Below are 23286 nucleotides of genomic sequence, written 5' to 3'. Positions count from 1 at the left end.
TACTGCACAAGTTCAGGGACACATTTTCTCAATGTAATTTGTTTCTGTTGACATTTTCAGTCAGTACCCAGAATAACTCACTGCTGTGATAATTGTCTGCCTGCCCTGTGTATCTTGCAGTCTATCAGATAGGGTAGTGAAAAGGATAATTGTATTTCCCTGGGAAATTCAAAGCAATCACATAGAATCATGAATTCAAATATATAAGATATATATAAGAATTATTTCTGTTACTTCATGATGGCTCCCATTTCCCTCCTCACATTATCGCCTTTCAGCACACAGGCACCAGAGGAGAGAGAACTTTAAAGAAACATGGTAGAATGTTCAGAGACAAGGGTCTCAGGCAGTGATGGTTTCCTGCATATAGCATCTAAATGCCTCAGTTGGGGCTATATTGTATAGACACCATACTACATCCACACAGTGTTTTAAGTTAGAATCGCCTGGCTTGTAGGTATTTGGAAAACCAATATACTAGCATCTCTACTGAAAGAGCTGGCCCTGGCTTTTCTCTGCTTTACTCCTCTTACGTCAGGAGACAAGTGGATCAGGAAGTTATGAGCATGGGAATATGGGCAAAAGGAGAATAATGGAGAAAAATTGTCACCGAAATATTTAAATGTACTGGACCTGAGTTCCAAATCAATGGAGAAAGAAGGAGACCTATGGATTTGGGACCAACAGTTGCTATTGGCTACTCTAATTCAGCAGATGAGAGTTACAAATGTTGCCTACTTGAAAGATTCTGTAAAACAAATGGACCTGTCATTTGGAAGCTTAGCAAATCAAAATTGTGTTTTAGTCCTCAAAATGGCCCTGAAGAGCTAATTGTAGTGGTTCGGTTAATGTCAGCCTCCACCCAGCAAGCTGAGCCCCTTCTATCCTTTGGAAGAGCAATGCAACCACACTGGTTTCGATGCATGAGCAATAGGAGCTGTCTGTCTTACATTACAACTTTGATGGATATCTTGGATAGCTGATACTCAACTCCAGTTCAGATTAGCACATAAAGGCAGAAATGCATTCCTCTTAAAAATGCTCCAGAGGCTCTGACAGTCCCTGCTTTCCCCAAATGTGGGAGAGCAAGCACACACATCACTTTGTCACATTCAACTGTCAAGGAATTGTTCAGCTACTCGTATTACCCCCCTTTGGACTTCTTCACCTACCATTAGTGTTTTTTATTATTAGCAGTGAGATATTTTGGTTCTTCATCTTTTGGAGGCAGGTCTTATTTTCACACACTTGTTTATTTACTTGCTTGTCAAGAGAAGTTGCTGATGTTGACCAGTTCCTTAATGTCCTAAAGGAATGACTGTAAGTGGGCAAGCAAATGATCCAGAGAAGGCATCTGTATGACAGTCCAAAGAAAGTTTGAGTTTGTGTAAGGCTTTTCCACCCTTCATGCCAAATTATCCAGGTGCTACTTAGGAGACTTATAGCTGTGGAGCACATCATGGCTCCAGAACTGTCGACATCAAAGGTGTGTGGGGAAGGTAATTTTTCTGGGGTGTGGGGGAAGTTGTCTAGAGAAATTCTGGTACTTATATGTTGATCTGAAAGCAGTATTTCGTCTGCAAATCTAGATTCTGCCAGCACTGGAAACGCTTCCGAAAAAACGAAAGCATTGGAGGATACTAACCATTACTCTAGTGAGTGTTACTACTTTGTTGTCTTCTCAGTTTTCAGTAGATGAACATGGCTTTAGATGAGTGCTTGGAGTTGCAAAGAAACAAATTAGAGAGTGTTATTTGTCTGTACCAGGCCACAGACCTTCTTGCAAACCCAATTTAACTCAGCAAGTTGACACCTCTCTCACTGAAAAGCAGAATGATTAATCCCAAGGATTGAAGTCAAAGTAAAAAAAAAAGAAGAAAATGTGAGTGGAGTCTTACTCTGTAAGAGAAGACAAATGGAAATGTGAAAATATAACTTACATACCATTATGAATACTCGTTATATTAATATATTGTTATGAATATGTTATATGGATATGTTGTCTATAATGTCATGAGAGGGTGAGTGGGGAGAGAAGGACTAGGAGAGAGTCCTCTTTGAATTGCTCAAGCAGTTGTTGTTTGCATGGTGCATGTTACTTAATTTTATTCTAAAATTGCATGTCTCTGGGGCAGGAGTATAACTGCGGATCTGCTATTCCCTACCCAAAGCACTAGCTCAGCATAATACGTTTGATGTTTTTCTGCTCTGAACTCATCTCTCAGTTCTCCCTCTGGTTCTGCAGATGCACATTTATATGAATATTAAACATTAATTGCATAAAGAATCAGTGAAGATGCCGTTTCAAAATATGGGGCCGGCAGGAGGGAGGATGCTGAGGCTCTGCAGCCTCATTGACATGAGGCTAAACCCAAACGTGGCTGACTGCTGCCAACAAAAAAAGATAAATGGAGAGAAGCTGGGCTTGGATGTTTCCCCAGGAAAGCTTCTCTTCATGACATAATTCTTTCCTTTTTGCTTCTTGGCTGGGAAATACCCATCAGGAAATGGCAGATGGTGGGAAATAATAAAAGGGAAGAAAGGACCTCATTTAAAAAGAAGATCTTGCATTTTATATCTATGGTTGTAAGTGCTGCAGGGAATGTTACTGAATTATGTAATTCTTGGTATCTTTCTGGCTGTTCGATGCTAAAAGAGAAATAATTGCTTTAGTCATTGAATTTCAGATGAGTCTTTCTTTCAAAAAAAAAAAAAATTGCTAATATAAAAAAATTGTTTCTGCAATGGGGCAGTTTTTATAAACCTTAAAGACCACCCACACCAGGGGCAAACCTTGCTGCCAACCGCTGATCAGGTTGATTCAGTAACATGTCCCACTGGGGCAGGTGCTGAACCTGCTGAAGCCTGGGTGAAGGTATCACCATGGGATAAAGGGAGCGGGGGCCAGGAGCCTTTCACCCTGGTATATGAGTGCCTGGGCAGAGGCAAATAAGAGATTAAAATGATGTTCTGCATGTCTTGCAGGTGTTATCCTGCCCATTGTCATCGCCTTGATTGTCATTACCCTCTCCGCCTTCTCTCTGGTGGCCTTGTACAGAGTGTGCCATAAGAAAACTCCAGGTATTTGGTTGATCTTCTCTGAGCAAAGGGAAGAAAAAATATTGGTGTGCTTATTATTAAAACATTTCTGGAGGCTTTTGAGATTACTGTAACTAGAGATGCTGCAGTAGTCTGATAGGAAACATTGCATTTCAGAGTATTTTACCTGAAGTGGGAAAGCAGAACTTCATTTTCAAAATCAATAGGAAGAACAGAGGGAGCAAAAATATCTGTGATTTTTTGAGAGTATATAATGCCATAAAGATTTTTGTTTTGCCTTTTGCAGTTGCAAAGTGCTAAAAAACAGCTGCACTAACATGATCAGTCAGTTGGATAGAAAAAGAGGGTGAAAATAAGTTTGGAGATGCTGTTCAACACAATCTCTTGATGTTCATTTTATCTCTGTTCAAAATAAAAGCAAAGAAACGTCAGTGCTTTCTTTTAGGAAATACCTGATACATGGGTAAAATTTTTTGGTTACAGTGTATGCATGGGTACAAAACCACTGAGCAAACAGTACTTCCAGAAACAGTTGCTTTTGACAGATCAGATAAAACCACTATAAATTTCACTGCTGTCCATGAAATACTTAAGGTAATGAGGATGTAATTCCATTAGATCTCATTTGCCAGGTATTTCAGAGAGTTGCCAAAGCTGGCCACAGGAGAGTGCAATTTTCCATTAAATGAAATAACAACCAAACATATCTGAGTCCTGACTGTGAGTTGGCATGTGTTAGGAGCTCTGTGCAGAGCCTCAGCGGTGAAATCACTGGGACTTGGTATACGAAATCACAGCGGGATGTGGAAGCTGTAGAGCAAGGCAAACTGTGTTGCAACCAACTTGGCCAATGACATGGCAATCAGAACAAAACAAAAAGCAGAAGGTGTGCTGCCTGTTTAGGAAATTACTGAATTTTCAGGGTAAAAACATTAGGTGAAGTTTGTTTTCTTGCCAGCCTTCCCACACACAAATGCCAGTGCTCACAGTACTGGTAAATTAACTTGAAAACAAGAGGAGACAGCGACAGTGAGCTGCCATCCATCTGTGTATGGGAGCTGGCTCTGTGCATCCTAGGTTGTCCCACCCCATCCATCTGCCCACACTTGGGTGTGAGGAGAAAACGGGTTTGGTGGATGTTTCCCTTCCTCACTGACTGAGATGCAGGCTATGTTGCTACTTGGGCAAACCCCACTGCAGCACACAGGCTGTTTGTGTCCCCCCACCCTGCCTTCTAGATGAGTTGTTTCATGCTCAAAAACCACTGTCAGCATGGTTATCTTTTGGGAGGATGAGCTAGTGAACTGACAGTTACCATCCAGTCTGGTTGTCTTAACATACTTAATTAAACACTATAAAATCACAACTAAGCCTTCTGCTAGCAGCATCAATAGCTGTGTCTAAATGTGCTTGACTGAGTTCAAATGACCCTAGCTCTGTTCCTCTTTTCAGACAGACAAGAGAACGGCACTGAGCAGTAAGTCAAATTTTTTCTTTGCATTGCTATGAGATCTGTTGGAGGACACTTGTGCATGCAGCAAATTCTGCATGTGATTCTCTCATCTTTCTCTGCTTAAACATAACAAGTAGTTGCTACCTAAAGAGAACAATGTTGCTGAAGTTATTGCAGTTGCTTACTGTTATTGTACACCTGTATGCATTATAACATGGATAGAAATGTGCGACTGTCTTGCAAGAGATCCTTTTGAAACGGATAAATGCCTTATGCTGTGCCCACTTATTTTCTCCTTCTTCCCTTCCCTTTCCTTTCCTTTTTATTTCTCTCCTTTTATCCTTTGTTCCTCTCCGTTCTCCATCACTACATATTCTTCTGTCACATCTTCTCTTCCTGTCCATTTGCACAGCCTCTGTTAAAATGCCCAGAAAGTTTGTGGAGTCTCCTTCTCTGGGGACTTTCAAAACCCACCTGTATGCATTCCTGAGTGGCCTAATCTAGGTGTTTGTGCTCCAGCAGGGGAATTGGACTAGATGATCTTTTGAGGTCTTTTCCAAACCCTGACATTCTGTGATTCTGTGAAAATGGTATTGGCATAAGTACGAGAGTGAAATGAAGAAAGATCCATTAGAAGATACATACCAAAGGCTGTTAGATCTGGATGTGGTTTTGTATGACCAAAACCATTTGGGCAGATGGTTTACTTGCTATCCCCATCTTTCCTGAAATCTAAGGTGCTCCTTCTTGCAATCCAACACAGCTATATGCCCTGAATTGGCCAAGAGAAAAGATATCTCCCTCTCTTTCCATGGATGTACTACTTCTGTGGAGCACTGAATTGAGCTTGGAGTTGTGTGAGCTGATGTATCACGTTTTAAGAGAGAAGTCTTTTCAGAGCCACTGGTGTATGGTGTTTGCCATCAATAAGATTCATGCACAATGCCCTGTAAAACCCATCTCAAGCCTCCAGACAATGATCTTAGAGTAGTATTAAACTGAACAGTGTGCCAGAGTTGCATGCTCACTGTGCCTCATGTCTTCTGTCACCAATAGGGCCCAGTCAGATAAAGAAGGTGTCAAACTTCTGTCCGTGAAGACAACTTCTGCTGAGACTGGTGAGTGATTCTTCTGTGTCATTGTGTTTGGGGATGTCATTTCCAACATCAAAACCATCCTCACTTCCTCTCAGGTTGAAGTCACTGCAAGGGTACCCTCACACTGCAAAGCAGCCAAATGGGAGCCTGTAGAGCTGCAGTACAGCAGCACTGTGTGCAGTGTCAGTGTCTGGGAGTGAGAAATACAACTGCTATAGGGAAAATCATTTTTTAACTCTTCAGTGGTAAGTGAGGTACAGCTAGGCATGTTCAGGGATAATGAAGGTAGTGATATTTATCAGTTAGATTTGGGTAGACAAGGATGTTTGTCCGCTGATAATATTCCAGTAGCCAAAAGGGTTGGAAGTAAGTGCTGCAGCCTTGTTCCAGTCACCCTATGTATTCAAAATCCTACTCTTGTTGTAAAATTCTAGTCTTGTCCTACTCTCTCCTGTGCTTCACTGATCCAGTTTATTGCAAAATATGTGTGTAATAGAAGCTGAAAGGAGTAAAGGTTACAGTTAATGTACAAAAAAGAAATGAAAATCTCACCAATACAAATAAGAGATGGAGGCAACTATAGGTTCCACAGGAGCAGAGCAGAACAAAATAGCTGAGGTGGAATAAAATTCTGTCTAATCTAATTACCAGTTATTAATTTTTTTTTTTTTTTAACTTCTCATGGTTATTCTTCTTATTGTTAAACATGTAGTAACTCACTTTGTCTGCTACATAGTCCTACTTTTCTTCCCACCCTCCCTATAGGAGTCCTCCAGGAACAACACTCTTACTTTATCCAACTTTTTAAGGTTTCTGCTTCCCCCAGTGACATTTCAGAGATTGCCCAATAGCTGCTTTCCTCTTCTTCTAAATCCTTGATGGGAAATTCCCTGTGACACAATGTAAATAATGCTCTGACACTTAAGTGACTGCAGTTCAGCCCTGTGATTCAGGAAATTATTTTTACATTATATGTCTTTGAGAATTGATGTTTTTCTGTTTTAAGAGGTATGGAGCCGTGGGCATGTTTACATTAAAATCAGAACATTCTTTCTGAAATCTGAGTGAAGTTTGAGACTGGGATTCATAAATATTTTTTGACTGATTCTGCCCTCATACCACTTTCAACAAGAAAGTAACTTGAGCAGCAGCAGTCATCATGTTTTGCAGAGTGTAAATGAGGCAGGACCCAGGCACACTGTTCTTCACAAGATGAGGTCTGATGCTGTTAATCAGCTGCTGACTTAGCAAGCGTCTGAATTTCTTCCATCCAGAGGATGCTTGATTTTCTTCTTTACTGAAGTGTGATGTATGCATGTTATAATTGGAAGGTATGACTCATAGCCACTTACAAGACAAGATTCTTGCTCTCTTCTCATTAATACAATTCATATTTAAAACAGCTACCACTTTCTCTTGAATTCTAACAGCTTTACAGGTTTCAAAATTAAACATGCATTCACTGAAATTGGAGTCCTGTTTTTCCCCAGCTTTGGAGAAATGCTCAACTTCTAAATTTAAAAACACTCAGAAAGAGAGGCCTGTTTCCTTCCAGAAATACTTCTCACTCGAACAGATATTTTCAAATATTTTGCGGTGCCTGCCCTCATGAATAAGACTTACTTGCTTTGTTAGAATCTCAGGGTTAAGGCAAACACTTCTTGTACAGGCACAACAAAGCATGGAAATGCCTGACTCATCTGGTCTCTCTTACAACTTCTGAAACAATCACTTCTCTACATGTTCGTTTTCATTTTTAGATATGTAAAAGCCAGGTCAACTGAAGGGGGAATTCAACTGTTCAGTAAGCATGTTATAGCGGCCTCTGGTTGCATGTGCAAACCAAATTATAGAATGTTTTGACTAATAGGAGAAATCTCTTAGAAAAAGCCCCAGGCTTATAATCAGGCCCTTAGCATCTTCCTGCTGTCAATAGGCTGTCCAGTCACCTGAACCTGAGCTTGCATATAACAAAGTTCTGCTTTCACATATATTCAAATGAGGTTTTATTTTAATCTATACTTTTTAATTTTTACTTCTGTTCTTCCAAACAGAAGATTTTGTGACTGTGCAATTGTTACAAAAATGTTTAGAAAAATCTTATATACAAAACATGTAAGTATACAACCAGCAACTCCTCTCAGACAGGTAACCTAGAAAAACCGTGTACTGGTGATGTGCATGGCATGTTCTGATCAAAGCTTGTAATGAGTTAAGTCTTGTCTTGTTTTGTACATCTAAACAACTGAGCCAGTTGCACTTAAAAGCTAGTCACTTAAAAGAGATATATGTCCAAAAGGCGATTTATCCTGTCTTGGACATGTGTCTTGTTCTAGACTTAGCTGATCTTCAGAAGTCCACTGATCACTGAATAATCCTATCTTAGGAATCTGTCAGAACCTAATTTTCTTTTTTTCATATGTTAAAAGAAAAAGAAGGGCTCCTTTTTCAGAAGTGTAGGTAAATTAAATTTAATCAAGAATATTATTTCGAGTATCTACAATTAATGTGAAAGAATACAGGAAAAAAACAGTGTTAAATTAAGACTGGATCAAAGTAATGTATTTTAATGGAGCAATATCATCAGGGGCACCACGTAAAAGTGAGCTTTATCACTCTTATTTTTAAAAACTCCTGTTAGAAAGATGACTTCCTGATGGCTATGAGCTCTAAGGTACTACTTATTAAGAAGCAATCTAAAGCAAAAAAAAAACAAGGAGACAAAATCAAACACTTTGAATTTTTCATGCGTATTTGGCAGTAAACTGTAGCACTTGGTGCAAGATAAGTGACTGTACATGCAACTTATGTGAAAACTCAGATTGGATATAAATGCTTCGGATACTGAATTGTTTTGAAAGTTTTGCACTGATGTGCAAGCACAGGACTTACTATAGTCATTCTTAGTTGAGTGTACAGGCAAATTTAGGTCAGCTTTCCCTAGGGAAAATAAATGATCTTACACAATATAGAGTTCCAAAAAAGTCTACCTGCAAAAGTATTTATTATTTGGGAATTCAATATAGCCTACAGACCTGCAAATGGTAGAAATATTGCTGTGAATATAAGATGAAGGATTTTATGTGATGACTAAGAGCTCAAAACCATCATACATGGTGTTAGTGATAAAATGTCTATCATGAAAGCATTCCTTGCTTTCACTGTGATAGTTTTTGCATATTTCACTGAAAACCAGCATAGATATTGATCACAAAAAAAAAAACAAAAACAGAAGTTCCTTAGTAACAGAAAGGCTGAGGAATAGAAATTGAAGTAAGGCTACTCCATATATATGAATGATGTGTGATTGAAATATTGATACCTGAGTAATGATTTGACAAGTTTCTTTTCTGGCCTTTGCTTGGAGTATCCATTCTAAAATGTATTAAGGGCAGTTTACAAGTTCATTATTCAGTATCTGGTCTCACAGGAATGTGGCAGGTAACAATATTTTGAAGTTGTTAGGAGTAGTCCTGGTGCCTAAGCATAACATGATCCACGAGGGCAGTTTCTAATCCATGTGTGCCTGTTTACAATAGCAGGGTAGGACGTGCCTTTCTTGGTTTTCAGAGGTGTTGTCTGTTCTGTGTTGAATGTTCTGGAAGGATATTAACAGTGTGCCAAAGCTGATGTGGCTTATATTTTGGTGAACTGTACTTAGAAGCATTAAGGTTTCCCAAGACACCAACTGTGGACACAAATGAAAATTTAAGAATGGCTAATAAGCGAAGCTGAGAAAATATTCCAAGAAGCCATGGATACTTGAAAAGAAGCCTGGCCTGTCACATGCAAAAGACCTTTAGCTTATTGTAATCACTCTGGAGAAGGCAATCAATCATTCTGAAGAAGTGCACTCTGATGGAAGTGCAGTGCGAAATAGAATGAACTGAGGATGTAGATCAACTAGCATTCCCATGTGATCAGCACCTCTTCCAAAAGCTACTGCTTCCTAACCTGCCATTGCAGCAGATGGTGGCTGAGAGCTGAAATCATCACAGAACAAATTAAAAAGCCCTCTTCTTGTTCAGCACAAGAAATTGCTTTGGCCATGGAAATGCACATGAAATTCAGCATGTGATGAGACATTCCACTGTGTTGTTAGGGTTTGGACCTGGAAAATCCTATGGTCTTCTGAGATGATGAGGCTGAATGATGGCATCTTCATCACTGTTTTCCATAAATTTGCAAATGCTGAGAATGTTTAATTATGCTGTCTCATACATCAAATAATTCATCTGACTGTTATATAATGGGACAAATCTGGAGCTGTTGCAGATTATTCCTCTTCGATTTCTCTTACGCTGAGCACATCCAAACATGGACCACAGCTTTTAAGGAGGTAAGGAATCTTTGTTTTTGCCTCATTAGGGGCTCAACCCAGGCAAGCTAGCTTCTGTCAGATGGAGTTGGCTGTGTAGAGCATGACTCCACCATGGGGTTTCTTCACATCTGCTGGTTGTTTCATGTCTCTCTCATTTTGTCCAGGTGCACGCATCCAGCTGCGTCTCTGTCACTGAAGCTTCCTTTCCAACCTCCTTTCCCTTGCCAGATAAGCAGAGCAGGTCAGCAGAAAGCAGCCTGCCAATATGCTGCATGCTTGTGATTGGTAAGAGCTGACATTCCTTCTAGTTTGGGGATATTATTTTGTGTATTTATTTTATCTTTTGTGAGTGGTATTCTGTGTCCTATTTTTTTTTTCTGGCAGGTAGAAAACCTAGAAGCTGCTTCATAGAAAAACTGTCGTCCACCATCAAAGAGTTAGAGCAAGTACCTGCTTCCCTTTCCTTCTTTCTTGTTTTCTCATACTTGACATTTTTAACTTTGTATTGTATAATGACCTGAAGTTGTAGTATCTTTCATTATAGAAACAGAAGAATAAACTTTCCCAGCTTTTTACTTCTCATGGCTTGATTCAGTGTATGTTTACTCGCACTACAAAGCTCTGGTTGCACACATTCCAGCTGAGAATCTGGGACAAAAAATACAGTAAAACTATTAAATATCATGAAATCCAGCTGTGGTTGTACTTCTAACTCAGTTTCTGAGCTATGCAATTTGGAAGGGTTTTCCAAGCAGCCTTACAATCAGAGGCTGCTGAGGACTTGATGATGTTTGTGTCTGTGGAGCATTGCTAGCCTTCCACGCTGCTTTCTGTGATGTACCTCAGTCCTGCTGAGGGAGTTTGCAGGTGATGCTGGGGGTCATGGGTGCAGCTGAGCACTGGGTCCCATTCAACACTGCCCTCCTGTATCACTGGTTGCGTCTCTGCATGGTCAAGACAAACATTTTTGTTACTGCATCTACAGCAGTAGTTTCATATTTTATGAAAAAGTCTCTTAAATTGTCTTTTCTTCAGAATGCTTTCTTTAATTCTTTGCTTTGAAACAGATTGCAACTTATGAGAGATTTCTCCGCAGCAGATATTATAATGAAATAGCAGTGCAAGTCCTTTCTTAGAGACAGTGTAATCTAAGATGCAGTACAACTTATTTTTTACATCGAAGTCTATTTTTTATATCCTTTTTTTCTTCCAGCCTTCCCACAAAAGTCAGAGTTGGCTTTGCCTAGGTCAAAGTCTTTCTATACTCATGACAATATGACCTGTTAACTCTCATTCATCACCCTGTTCTACAGTGTATGTGTATTCTAAATAATGAATGAATAAGAAAAAAAAAATAAAAATAGAGGAACTAGTATAACAGCTTGCTGCAAAGGTGAAACAAAGAAATGTTTGTTTCAGAGTTTCAAAACTGATCTTATACACTCTGTACTTTCATCTGACTATATGCTCGCTAATTAATCACATATACTAGTATCAGGATGCAGCATAGTCAGAAATGAGTATGCTTGTTAGAGTAAAAAAAAAGCACCAAATACTGCACAAGTGAAATTTTAATCCATCAGAAAGCCTTGCATTTTCATTGGACTGCTTTTACTTTCCTGATAATATCTATAGCTTCACAGAGGCTCAGTATCCATTTGCTGTCTACTTCCCGTGCACCCAGAACAAATACATTGAAGAGTCAAAAGCTACAAAGACCAAAACAATCCCTAGTCACTCTTTCCCATCCTCCTTCTATTGAAGAGAGACTTCTTGGAGTAGGACATGTGCAGAGTGCATCCTATTGTGCCCAGTGCTGAACCCAGAAGCTTCCTTTGGGAATCTACACTCTCCAGGGGAAGTATCCTGTGGATGCTGTCATAGGAGGCTGTACATATGCAATCCCCATTTTTGACAACAGCTGGCACAAGATGTCTAGGAAAGATGAGAAACGGGGCAGAGGCATCCTCCGTTTCATCCTTGTAGCACTTCTAAACCAGAGGTTGTATGTCTAATAGTACTCAGTGGTTTTTACTTCCATTACTTTGTCCTATCCCCTTTGGCATCTACAGCGTCCTGTGGCAATAAGTTAGACAGTTTAACTGCAGTTCTGTCTGTTGTATTACACTAATGTGCACAGTGCCTATGTCTTTGTGTTTACAATCTAGTTTCAGACAAAAATCAACAAGCAGATGCAATACTGGAGGATGAGAGAGAGAGTAAAATGTTTGATAGAATGATTCATTGATTACCTGCCCACAAAAACTTACATGTTGGTATCAGTCTAATTTCATTTTCCAAATGTTCTGTCAGATCTCTTTCTCAACCTGTGCATCATGTCTTTCAGTTTTTGTAGAAGCGCGGGATATATTTGAGGTTGGCTTCTCCCTGCCCTCTGCCAACCTCTCTGAGCTCACAGCTCCTCCTCCAGCAGGAGAAGCCCCACAGTCGAGGCAGGACTGCAGGTAACTTGGGTCGCGTTGCAGTCATAGCTCCCCAGCCAGCACCGCTTGGTCACTGTACAGGCCAATCTCTGCTGGGTCCCTTCATCTCCCAGTTACTTGTTGACTTAGCAGAACAGACAAATATGCAGTGGTCTTTCAACCCCTTATCATAGTATCATAGAGTCGTTTGGCTTGGAAGAGACCCTGTAGACCACCTAAGAGTTCCAACCCATCTTCTGTGGGCAGGGACACCACCCACTTAGACCAGGGCCCCACCCAGCCTGGTCCTGAACACCTCTAGCTTCTTTTGTCAACATGTTCTTCCTGTATCTTACCACAAATGAGTTATTGCCATAATACATATAAAATTGAACCAAGTGACACTAGATACAAGATGCTGTATAGCAATACCGGGAAAAGCTGGTGGTTCAAGTCTCTCTTCATAATTTCCATCTAGTTTGCAGTGCTAGAGTTTGTGTGTGTCACCCTTCACTAGATGCATAACCCAAAATTAACACAATCTAATTTTCCACTGTTTCTGGTATCTGATGATTTTTGTACACCCCTTCTTCCCTTCTTTCTCATCACAGCCTTCAAAACATGCAAGTAATCTAGCTACACTTGTTGAGAGTTGCCATCATGCTACATATTTTCTCCTTTGGCCACACAGTTCAGTGGGAAATTATTCCTTTGATCACCTTAAATATCATCTGTTCTAGGAAAACACTGAACAAAATGTTTGGTTTTCATTTCCTTCATGGGAAACAAGGTGTAATCCATTGTCTTTAATGAGTGATGGTTTTGGTGGCAAGTTAGGTTTTCAGCAGTCTTGGAATTTTTTTCTGTCACTTACAGCTATTTTGAGATCAATAAAATGTCTTCCCACTTGCAACTAATCTGAATGTTGTTCTTAATTTGCTCTTTGTGACGCAGCTGGATATTTAGCACAGCATTAAGGCACTGAGCCATTAAACTCCGAACCTGTCCTAGATGCCTCTCCGTGTGTTCTCAAGGCATACTGCAGTCACATACCTAAAACTGTTTGTTACCCATGTTACTCCTGATCAGGGAACGTCTATGTGATTATATCCTCCTCAGTGCATCATAATTCTGTCTTCATCACCTGGTAGTTTACTGGCACTAATTACTGTAGACACTATAATGCAGATACCTTCAGACACATTTTAGTCCCAGAGCCTCCCATCAGACAGTCACTGACAGTACAGAAAAATGCTGACCACAGCAATAGTTGATGGCAGCTCACTCTGCCCTTGAGCTTATATGTTTAGCACCAGAAAACCCAGACAGACTCTGCAGCAGCATGGGACTCACTCATTTTATGCTCTGATCTGAAACCTATTGACATCAATGGGGATATGTATCCGGGGAGATGTCCTTAGACACATTGCTTTCCCTCTGTGCAAAGTATGTGCCTTCCATGAAAGTCTGCCTCAAAGCCTAGCAAAGAAACCACCTGAGAGTGCAACCAATAGCACGTTATTTATATTTACTACAACTAGTGAATATTATCTTTCCCATGGTAAAATATATCAATCTTGTTGAAACGTTTCTTTTTTCTTTCTACCGGAAATTTATATTTCTCTTAAAATTTCATATGAATTATTGAAGTAATTGCTGAAGGTCTTTTTAACTGAAATTTAATACCATCAGAACTTCTGAAGCACTAATTTAGCAGCACTTTATAATGTGTTTTTAAATAATTTTATCCAAAATTGAAGTGAGCACATTCCAGCACATTATTGTTGAACAATATTCAGTGCTTCTCAGTGAAGTTTATTGTGGTAGTAACACACCATTGAGATCAAATTGTAGGGAGAATACACTCTATGACACCCAGGGAGCAGTGAGGATCTACTATGTGACAATTTTTGCTGCCTAGGCACAACAAGGAGACAGGTTAGTGTGTGCAGTGGCCAGTGATGTGCTGCTGCTGGACTCATTAGTCCTCTCTCTGTATGTTTAACTGATGCAAAACATATTTTCTGTTATTTAGGAGAGAATTCATCTCAGGGGAAGAATAAAGCTCGACAGTGTGATGATTCCTCTTCAAACTTCAGCAATAAATACGTAAGTTTCTTACTTTTGTCTCAAGTTCTGTAATGTTAGTACCTGTTAGTCTGGATAACACTTGTTGGTCTTGGTATTGTGCCATATAACTAAACAGGATTAAAAATACAAAACAAGGTGAGCAATTACTTAAACAAAGCTCAGTTTGCACAGTCCACCCAGAAGAAGAGTCCTGGGCAAACCAAGGCTGCAGAAGTCCATGGCAGCTGAAGAAGCTGCCATCACACAGAGGTTGACATTTATGGACTTAGCATGTGGCTTTAATTGCTCATTTCCTGGTTGTAATTTCCTAGTAAAATTTCCTTTTTGTAAAGGAAATTACAAAAAAAAAAAAAAAAAAAGTAGATTTTTTAAGGCTGTTGCCCACAAGAAAGGAACTTACACATTCAGCACCTTTGGTTTTATGACAAGGCTGTAGCTGTTCCACACTGTGCAAAAGCAAGTACTCTTATTGAGGCAGTTTATTGCCTTAAACTTCTTGACTGCCAACATGCAGAACTGGGAAGTGCTGAACAAAGTTGTTACACATACAAGGGCAAGGACTGTTAGAGCACCTATAAAATCTGCTGTTTAAGATATGGCTCCTACATTTTCCTTTATCCATGAAGCTTTCCCAAGCACCACAATCTGTCTGTTTCCCAAAGAGTTGCTTCTCTTGAAGGGAAAGAAAAAGGGAAGGTTGTCCTGAGAAGATAGGTGTCAGAGCATATCATGGGGGGGAGTGGACAGAGGCAACTGTGCTCGGTCCAGATGAAGCCCAGCCTTGCATCATCACAGCAGGATGGAGTCCCCCAGAACATGTGCTATCATCCTCCACTGAGACAGATGTGTTGATCGGAAACTCAAAGAGACATCTTTGAATTTTTCAGCTTGTTCTCATTTCCCTAGGGAATGCCCAAACTGAGCTTTCCTGATGCAAACAGCAAGGATAAAATAAGTGAAATCTGTCCCTTGAATCAGAATATCAGAATGTAATGTCGCTACATTTCTAAAAACCCAGAGCTGACTCTGTTGGATGCAGGACAATCTCCTGGTTCACAGAATCACAGAATCATAGAATGGCCTGGGTTGAAAAGGACTTAGTCCCTGTTATCTGCTACATGTTGGATTTACTCCGTATTGCTCACTTCCACTTACTATTACATTCCTGAGCCATCTTACCTGGAACAATAATCTTGAGATACCATTGTTATTTCAGATGTGAAGCAGCCTGGTTTAAGACAACATGCAGGAACATCCCACCAAGGTTGCAATGCCACAGGAACTGTGGAGCAGCTGAAGCTTTTTGCCAGGCAGGACACTTGTGCTAATGACTAGCCCTTGACTCCTAAGCCTCAAGTGCCTCCTGTCCTTTCTGGAACGACGTGCTTTTTTGATGGCTTAATAACTGGTATATCGTATGTATTTATTATGTTCTCATATAGTAGAAGCAGAAAAACTCTCAAGAAGGTTGAAGAGCGTGTTTGCATAGTCATTATTACAAGAATCTTCTGCACATACAGGAAGGAATATGTTAGCATACTTTGTTGAACTTATGGTATTTAGGGTTCTTTTAATTGTATGTAGCAAAATACAAACATGGCCTGACCCTTGAAACATTACTTCCAACTGCCACAATGGAAGTTAATTCAGTGATTTCCTGGAGACTCCCCACTGAAGCACACACTTTACTTGTCATAAATGTTTACAGGATGGGATGCCTGGGTGAAATACTGAAGTGCGTGCTTTATTTCTGTAAAGGGGGGGAATATGCTTTGCACTGATGTTTGCATTTTTGTTTTTTGAAGTTCTATAAATTGCTGAATATGGTCCTTGTGATGTAGCAGGCAACACAGTTAATTTTCTCCTGTTCCTTGGCTAGCCGCTGTATTATGCATGCTGTGAACGACTCCTCTGTGAGCTGAGGTGCACGGTAGGGATCAGCAGGAAAAGCAATTGTGCAGCTGAACCCTGTATTTGGAGTAATGCATGAGATTCCTGTTGACTACCGAATAACTCTGGAAGTTTAAGGAGTGTTTCAAGTGATATTACAGACTCTTAATCTGTACAGAGCTGATGCTGCAAAAATATCAAGTAGTGCTTCTACCTGCCCGTATCCTACTCTGCTAGAACTGTAAATATTCAAAAATTATATTAATGTGAACATCTGCTTAGCCTCAGTCCACTGGCTCTGGCAGTGTGCTGAGGAGCTCCATGGTTGTGTTGGGGAAAGGAAAGGAGACAGTTGGTGGTGTAAGTGTGGGGCTGAGAGCCAGGCCAGCAATTTGAGTTGTGATACCATTGATACAATGCTTTTGAGGAAACTTCTCTCTCCAATTTCCCTCTGTGAGTTGAGAAAACTTAATTAGCAGTATGGCAAAAGATTAAATGGATTTGTTAGTTCATATTTATGACAAAGATAAAGTGTTCATTTCCCTACCTTTGACTGTTGCTCTTATTTCATTGGTGATGGATCCAACCCTCTGTCTTAGCAGCACCAAGAGAAATTTTTCATGAAGTTTTGTAAAAGTTGAGAAATGAACAAGGGTGCTCCATGCTGCAGCTGAACTTCTATGGTCTGTTTGGGTGCTCCTGGGTCACTTGGGATGCTCCAGAGCAGAGAAGTTTTGTACCTGCTTTAGAAAGGTCAGGTTGCCTAAAATATACCAGATAGCATCTGCACCTACTCAGATACCTGATTGCTGAAGTTTCCAATGAAAAAAGAAGTCAGTTGTGCATTTTCATGTTGATTTTAAAATATTTTTGTAGCATGTTGCATTCTACTGAGAGGACAGTAGAAAAGACCAGAGAAACATTACAAAAAATACATGTATGTGTAAAATTTATTCATTACCTCCATGATGTGTCAAGAAGAGAAAACAACTTCCTATTAAAAGTTATTATCTTTATTAAAAGGCTCTACTTTTTCTCTTTGCGGAAATGCAGTTCATTACCTGTGCCTAGCACCAGAGTTGGCCACTGCAGTGCACTGCTGTGGCACAGGGTGAGCTGAGCACATTGCTATGAGCTCAGGCATCAGGTGCTCTAGGCATGGCAGGCAGGGGAGGACCAGGTCCTGCAGACATGCTGAGGAGTGCAGAAAACTACTCCTTCTTGTAGATGGTGAGGGGAGAGAAAAGGGCTTGCTGCAAATCATTAGCTGTAGTACTTGTCCAGAACACCTGCTCGACAGTTTCTAGTCACTAGCAATGTGGCCAAAAACATGTGCACGGGGATGTAGTACCCTTGTGAAACATCAGCAGAGCTGTCTGTTTCATCATGGATTATTCCACTGGGAACATAGGAACAGTGGGAATAGTTTGAAGGCAGAATTCCAGCCTTCCTGCTCCCAGCCTCACCACTATCCACTAGGTCTGTGAGCTCCAGTAGGCATTAGGTACTCTAAAAATCCCCCATGCAGCTCATTTTGGCACATTGGGCAGATGTCCACAATGTGTGCTGGCCATCAGCTGGCCATTCTGCTCACTATTCCACTTACTGCACTGTGGGACTTGACACACCATGTCTGTGGACATAGCGAATTGCAGGCTGCTAGGCACGACTCAGAAAGGTGCTCAAATATCACCCAGGGACCTCTGTGCTACCCAGGAAGGCTGAGCATCGGGCAAAGTTTGGCCCCATGTCCCCTCCAATACCTTGCAGCCATGAGCAAAGAGCTCTCAGGGCCTCCCCAGCACCATCAATTATGGCTCCTCAATTTCTTCAAATTAGGATATATCTAATAAAATAAGTGAGCTTAAAGATTACTCTGTCAATTCTCAATTGAGTTAGATTTTTTTCCGTTTACAGCCAAGGGCAACCCATAAAGCATAGACTTTAATTAACCCCAATGAATGCAGCGGATATGAAACACCAGCACTCTTGAAATATGGCTGAAAGGTCCTCTGAGTTCCCCCACACCCACCCTGCAAGCTCATTAGCCCCAAGAAGAGCAGAACAGTACCAAGATGCACTTCAGGACAAGAAGCCACATACAGAGAGTACATCCCATTTCTTTCACCGGCAGAAGTTCACCCATACTCAAGGTCAAGATCTCAGGCTGGCTGAGGGCAAAAACAAACCCATGGCTGGCAAAGCCCTCCTCACTACTGCGGGCATCAGGGCAGACACCCACTGCTGGGACCTCATCAGAGCACTACCAGAGCAGCACCAGGCAGTGACAACTCAGAAACATCCTCCCCCAATAACTACATAAAACCAGGAGGGAGGACAGGAATACTGATGCTTTTCATCTTCTATTCCACAGCACTTTCAGTTCCCCCAGGTGTGGTTCTTTCCAGTAGAAGAACAGCTGTATTCTTTTGCCCTTTATTACTATTTTCAACTTTAAGATTTCCTCATGAACCAGCAGGACACCTCCCTGCCTGGAGTCGTCGTTCTTCTCCCCAGAGTGGCTCATTCTGTCCTTCTCCTCTCCTCTTTCCATCTGCATGCTCCATTGGCAGCATTAAGCCTTTGCTGCCTCCGCTGTCCCAGGGCTGCTGTTTGGATGATGTTAAACAACTAAAACAAAACATAATTACAGGCAGCACGGCAGCACAGCAGAGAACAAACCAGCAAAAATCCAACCATGCATAATGCCATGGAGCCCGTGCAACTGTCTATCTCCAGCTCTAGGAGATAATTCAGCTTTTCTAAGGAGCAATAATGAGCCTTCTGTATGTGCCTCAGTTCCCAGCAACGCCAAGGCTGGATTGTCCTCATGGCTCCTCAAGACTGCCAGCTTTGCACTTCAGGCCTCTTCTCACTGCTCTACCTGCAGGTTGATCATCTAAGAACTTCATTCATGTAAGTGCACTGTCTGGCTGCAGCTGGTGAAGCAAGGGAAGAGGATGAGGTGGAGTGTGCCGAGTGCAGCCCATCTAGCTGGGAGATGATGGGAGACAGAGCTGAGTTCTGCTGCCCCACTCCAGACCCTCAACACTCCATGCCTGTCCTTTACAAGCCACCACGGTGGCACCACCAGGCACATGGCTGCACTCCCAGGCAGGTTTCTTGCTGCTGTTATTTTGCACACTCCTTTGTGGCAGTAAGTGCCGCTGTTTACAAAGGATGGAGATTTTGGTGTTTCTTCCATTCTCCCAAAGCCTGGATGTGACCAGGGGAGCAAAGAAAGCTCTGGGGTCCCTGGTTAGAAATGTTTCTCCAGCCAGTGGATGGATCTGTTACTCTTCCAAGGGATCCTCTTCAGGTTCACTGCAGGTCTGAATTAACCTGTTCCTAATGCTGTTTTGCCTGCTGGGGCCAGCCCTGGGCACTCATGGCTGGGCTGCAGACTGACACCTGGCACTTGGAGCGTGCTGATGGGGCACCTCATAAAATACAGAGAATGAAGGGAACAGATTTTATTACACTGTCCTTGCTTCCTCTTGTTTTAAGAGCTGTTGTTTTCCTGTGCTCCCTCTGGTGGTCTGCTTTCTCTTTCTGAAAAAAAGAATTGAGCCACAAGGAGGGAAAGGCAGCCTCTCTCAGGAACACCCATGAAATCTGTGGGCTGAGATGAGCTGATTGTGACAGGCAACACATGGGCCTCCTACAGCCAATCTCAAGTGGGCACCGTGCAGGTGGGGGCTACTTCAGTCTACAGCAAGCTGGGGGGTGAAAGCAAGGAATGGCCCTGTTTTCCTGCGCTTGCAAAAAAAATTGTCCTCCAAACTCCAACTTTCTGAAGCTTACCATGGAGTGCAGAATGACGGTGATTTCTAGAATCAGAAATATTTGATAAAAATGTATTTTTTTAAATTAAATGAGGGCACCTAACCAGCTGGTTTCCTGTGCCAGTTTTAGGAATACAGTCATTAGGGTTCTGCTGCAGTGCTGAAGCAGTACTGTAACTGTAGCTGAGCCTCAGTCATTGGGCAGATATGGGGTTTTTTAAATTATTATCTGTAGCTGTGTCTGACATACAAAATTAGCTATTTTGCCCATGTGTGTTGGAAGTAGTGGGGATTAATGAGGATTATAAACAATATATATCTGACAGGGCAAAATAAGGAAAAGTTAATGGATGTAATTACTGGAGAGAGCATTCCAGGTAGTCAGTGATATTCCAGGTATTCAATGTGGTGGTGTTTAGGGAAGACCTATTAACATTTGCATGGGAAAAACACTTCCCCATCAGCATCTGGCCCCAAACTTGCATGTGAGCCCACAGCTCTCCAGGTCTGGACTCTCATTCAGGTAGATTTTCTTAATGAAAGATTTTCTTAATTTCTTGAGTATTAAGTCACACATAATACACAGCTAAGAACCATTCTGTTGATGTTTTATTTTGTTTTGTTTTTTCCCATTACCTCCCCAATACATGAAAATCCTATTGAAGAAGCAGAAAAAAATTAATGGAAGAACAAAAAAAAACGTGAAGTAGATACAGAGGCTACAGCGCCTGAGGCATGAAGCACCTCAGCCAGCTGGCAGATGGAGATGTTCTCAGGCAGTGAAACCAGATCCTGTGAAAAGTGTGGGTCTCGCCTAGCCCTGCAGGCAATCAGACCTCTTCTTTCAGCACGTTTCCTTCAAAAAATATGGAGCAGTCAATGCAGTTGGCATTTGCTCCCAAAGCCCCATGTACCTCCTGTGACTGATGGGACAGATTGCGGCCAGACCACGATGGCACCCTGGGTCTCGAAGCTCCTGCTGGCTCTTTGTTTGCTATGGAAATAATTCCTTTTTTTTTTTCACCTGGAGAGGTAGGTAATGGTGCTGGTGCTGGGGATGAGCCATCCTACAGCCTGTCACCAGAGAGCTGCAAGTGACTCTTACCCCTACATCAGAAAAATGGGATAAGAGATTGTCACCGAAGACCCTCAACCCAGGAATGTGTGTGTTCAGGCTGATGTTACGTTATAGTTATTGTATAGGGCAGGAGGAAGTATTGTGAAAGTCCTCATGTGGCTACTTGTGACCTAGAGTGGCTTGGTTCGCTATGACAAAGATCAAATATTTTAATAATAATAATATATAAATATTTATAATAATAATAATATATAATACATATAAATAATAATAAATAAATATTTTAATGTAATTCACTGTAATTAGTGCTCATTTCCAGCTCCGGTGAACAATCAGCAGTCACTGGGGATTGGTATATGGGGAGGATGGTGGGAATTCATCTTGCTTTGCCTTCAGCATGAGGATATTATCAGCTCCCACTCTACAGAGCGAGGACAGTTTCTCACAAATTTCTCCATTATTATTAACATTGCTCTTAGTTAACTGGCAAATTGAGTATCTAAGGACAGGTGGAGTTGACTCTCTCTTTTCCCTAGGTCTGGGAACAGAAACGAAGTCATGTTTTAGCTGTCACATTCATACCTTTATTTCTCATGTTCGGTGCCTGGAGACTGTTGAGAATGAGGTACTTAGTTATTAATATATTAAACATCTATTTGGTCTTCTTCCAGCATCTCAGCACTTTTATATCACAAATTAAATCTCCTTTAAGAATTTTCTTAACTAAACCTCTGCCCATTATGCCCAAAATTTTTGAAAAATAAAAATGTTCAGGATGAGAGGAAATCCAAATGGATTTACCAGAATTGGTCATGGTGTGACTTCTTGGTGACTAAAGGCAAACTAAAAAAAAACCAGTTACCAAAGAACCCATACTTTTAAAGAGAAAATATGTTCTGGGAAAATTTGAACATTTTTAAGAATTTAGGGAAACGGACAAAATCAGAGACTTTTCCACCAAATGCATCTTATTTTGTATGTGGAATTATCTTCAGCTGGCACATCTCAGATGGAACATTTCTCCTGTTTGCTCTCTACCCCCACAAGTCCAGACTCCGCAGCACTGGCTTAGCTGATGCTCATGCATTTTGACCATGCTTATTCTGATTTATGTAACTGTTGTCACTTTCAGATATGTGTTGCCTGCAAGGCAATTAGACAAAAATGTCTTACTAGGAGCCAAGCACTACATTTATGATGCTGTATCTCACACTGCAGAAAATGAATGGAAAAGGACTATACTAAAAGACATCATGATATCATATGCAACACATAGAGGGAGAACTGTCTCCACTGCAACCATGTTAAGAAGAGGGCAGCTTCATTAAACATCCAAGTAGATGAACAAATATATTTAAAAGCTGTCTCTTGTGTAACGTGAACTTAAGTGAATGCTTTTTTTTTTTTTTTTTTTTCCAATTACTTGGCACAGTGTCTCTTGTAGGACTTCTTTGAATCAAAATGCCCAATAACAGCAGCTGGAAATTGCAGCAGTGGGGATCTCCATCAATAACATTGCAATGGTATGTGCCTGCATGCATGGAAGATTTACAACATCAATAGTGGAAGGCGTCAGACATACCTCCTGGGGCTAGGATGAGGCAGCTCCCTCCCCAGAGGGAAAGCTCATAGGCAGAACAATAGCACTCCCCTTATAATCTTGTTTTTTCATTCTTGGGTCAAATTCTGCCTTGTTCATCTCTCATTTCTCTATTCCTTTTGCCATCCATTAATGATGCATGGCCAATTTCCAGCACCTCATTTTAAGAACAATTAAAGTAAAATGAAACATTTTAATAGCCTTCTGGTTGTAGGCAATAATGTTTCAGTTGTTCTGCAGGACAGTTATATCTCTCACCTCTTCTTTTTTTTTTTTTTTTTTTCCTTAATTCCCCACAGGATCTCAAAGCTCTCCTACATCAGCTTGAAAACTGCAAGATTTGTAGTATGCACCAAACATGAGGAAACTTCTGTGCGTACACTTGCGGAGGAATGTGCATGTAAGGCTCTTTGGGCATTAACCAAAATCATACTGTTTTTCGGTAAAGTTTACATCTCTTTTTCATATACAAAACCGAATGTTTGGAA

General features: G+C 41.0%; 1 protein-coding gene across 1 annotated transcript in view; it reads left to right on the top strand.

Annotated features, from left to right (window-relative positions):
- EMCN (endomucin) overlaps window positions 1-17357 on the top strand; it is a 43174-nt gene extending 25817 nt beyond the window's left edge. Inside the window, 8 exon segments of the mRNA XM_085222967.1 lie at window positions 1590-1655; window positions 2986-3081; window positions 4513-4537; window positions 5570-5631; window positions 12279-12376; window positions 12378-12396; window positions 14390-14463; window positions 15662-17357. Of these exon segments, the coding sequence (XP_085079093.1) occupies window positions 1590-1655; window positions 2986-3081; window positions 4513-4537; window positions 5570-5631; window positions 12279-12376; window positions 12378-12396; window positions 14390-14463; window positions 15662-15667 (446 nt within the window). The 3' untranslated portion in view covers window positions 15668-17357.
- The last annotated feature ends 5929 nt before the right edge of the window (window positions 17358-23286 follow it).

This window comes from Meleagris gallopavo, chromosome 4, assembly GCF_905368555.1.
Source record: "Meleagris gallopavo chromosome 4, MGAL_WU_HG_1.1, whole genome shotgun sequence".
NCBI lineage: Eukaryota > Metazoa > Chordata > Aves > Galliformes > Phasianidae > Meleagris > Meleagris gallopavo.
Note: the sequence above shows the minus strand (reverse complement) of the source record. Positions and strands in the feature narration are given on the sequence as shown.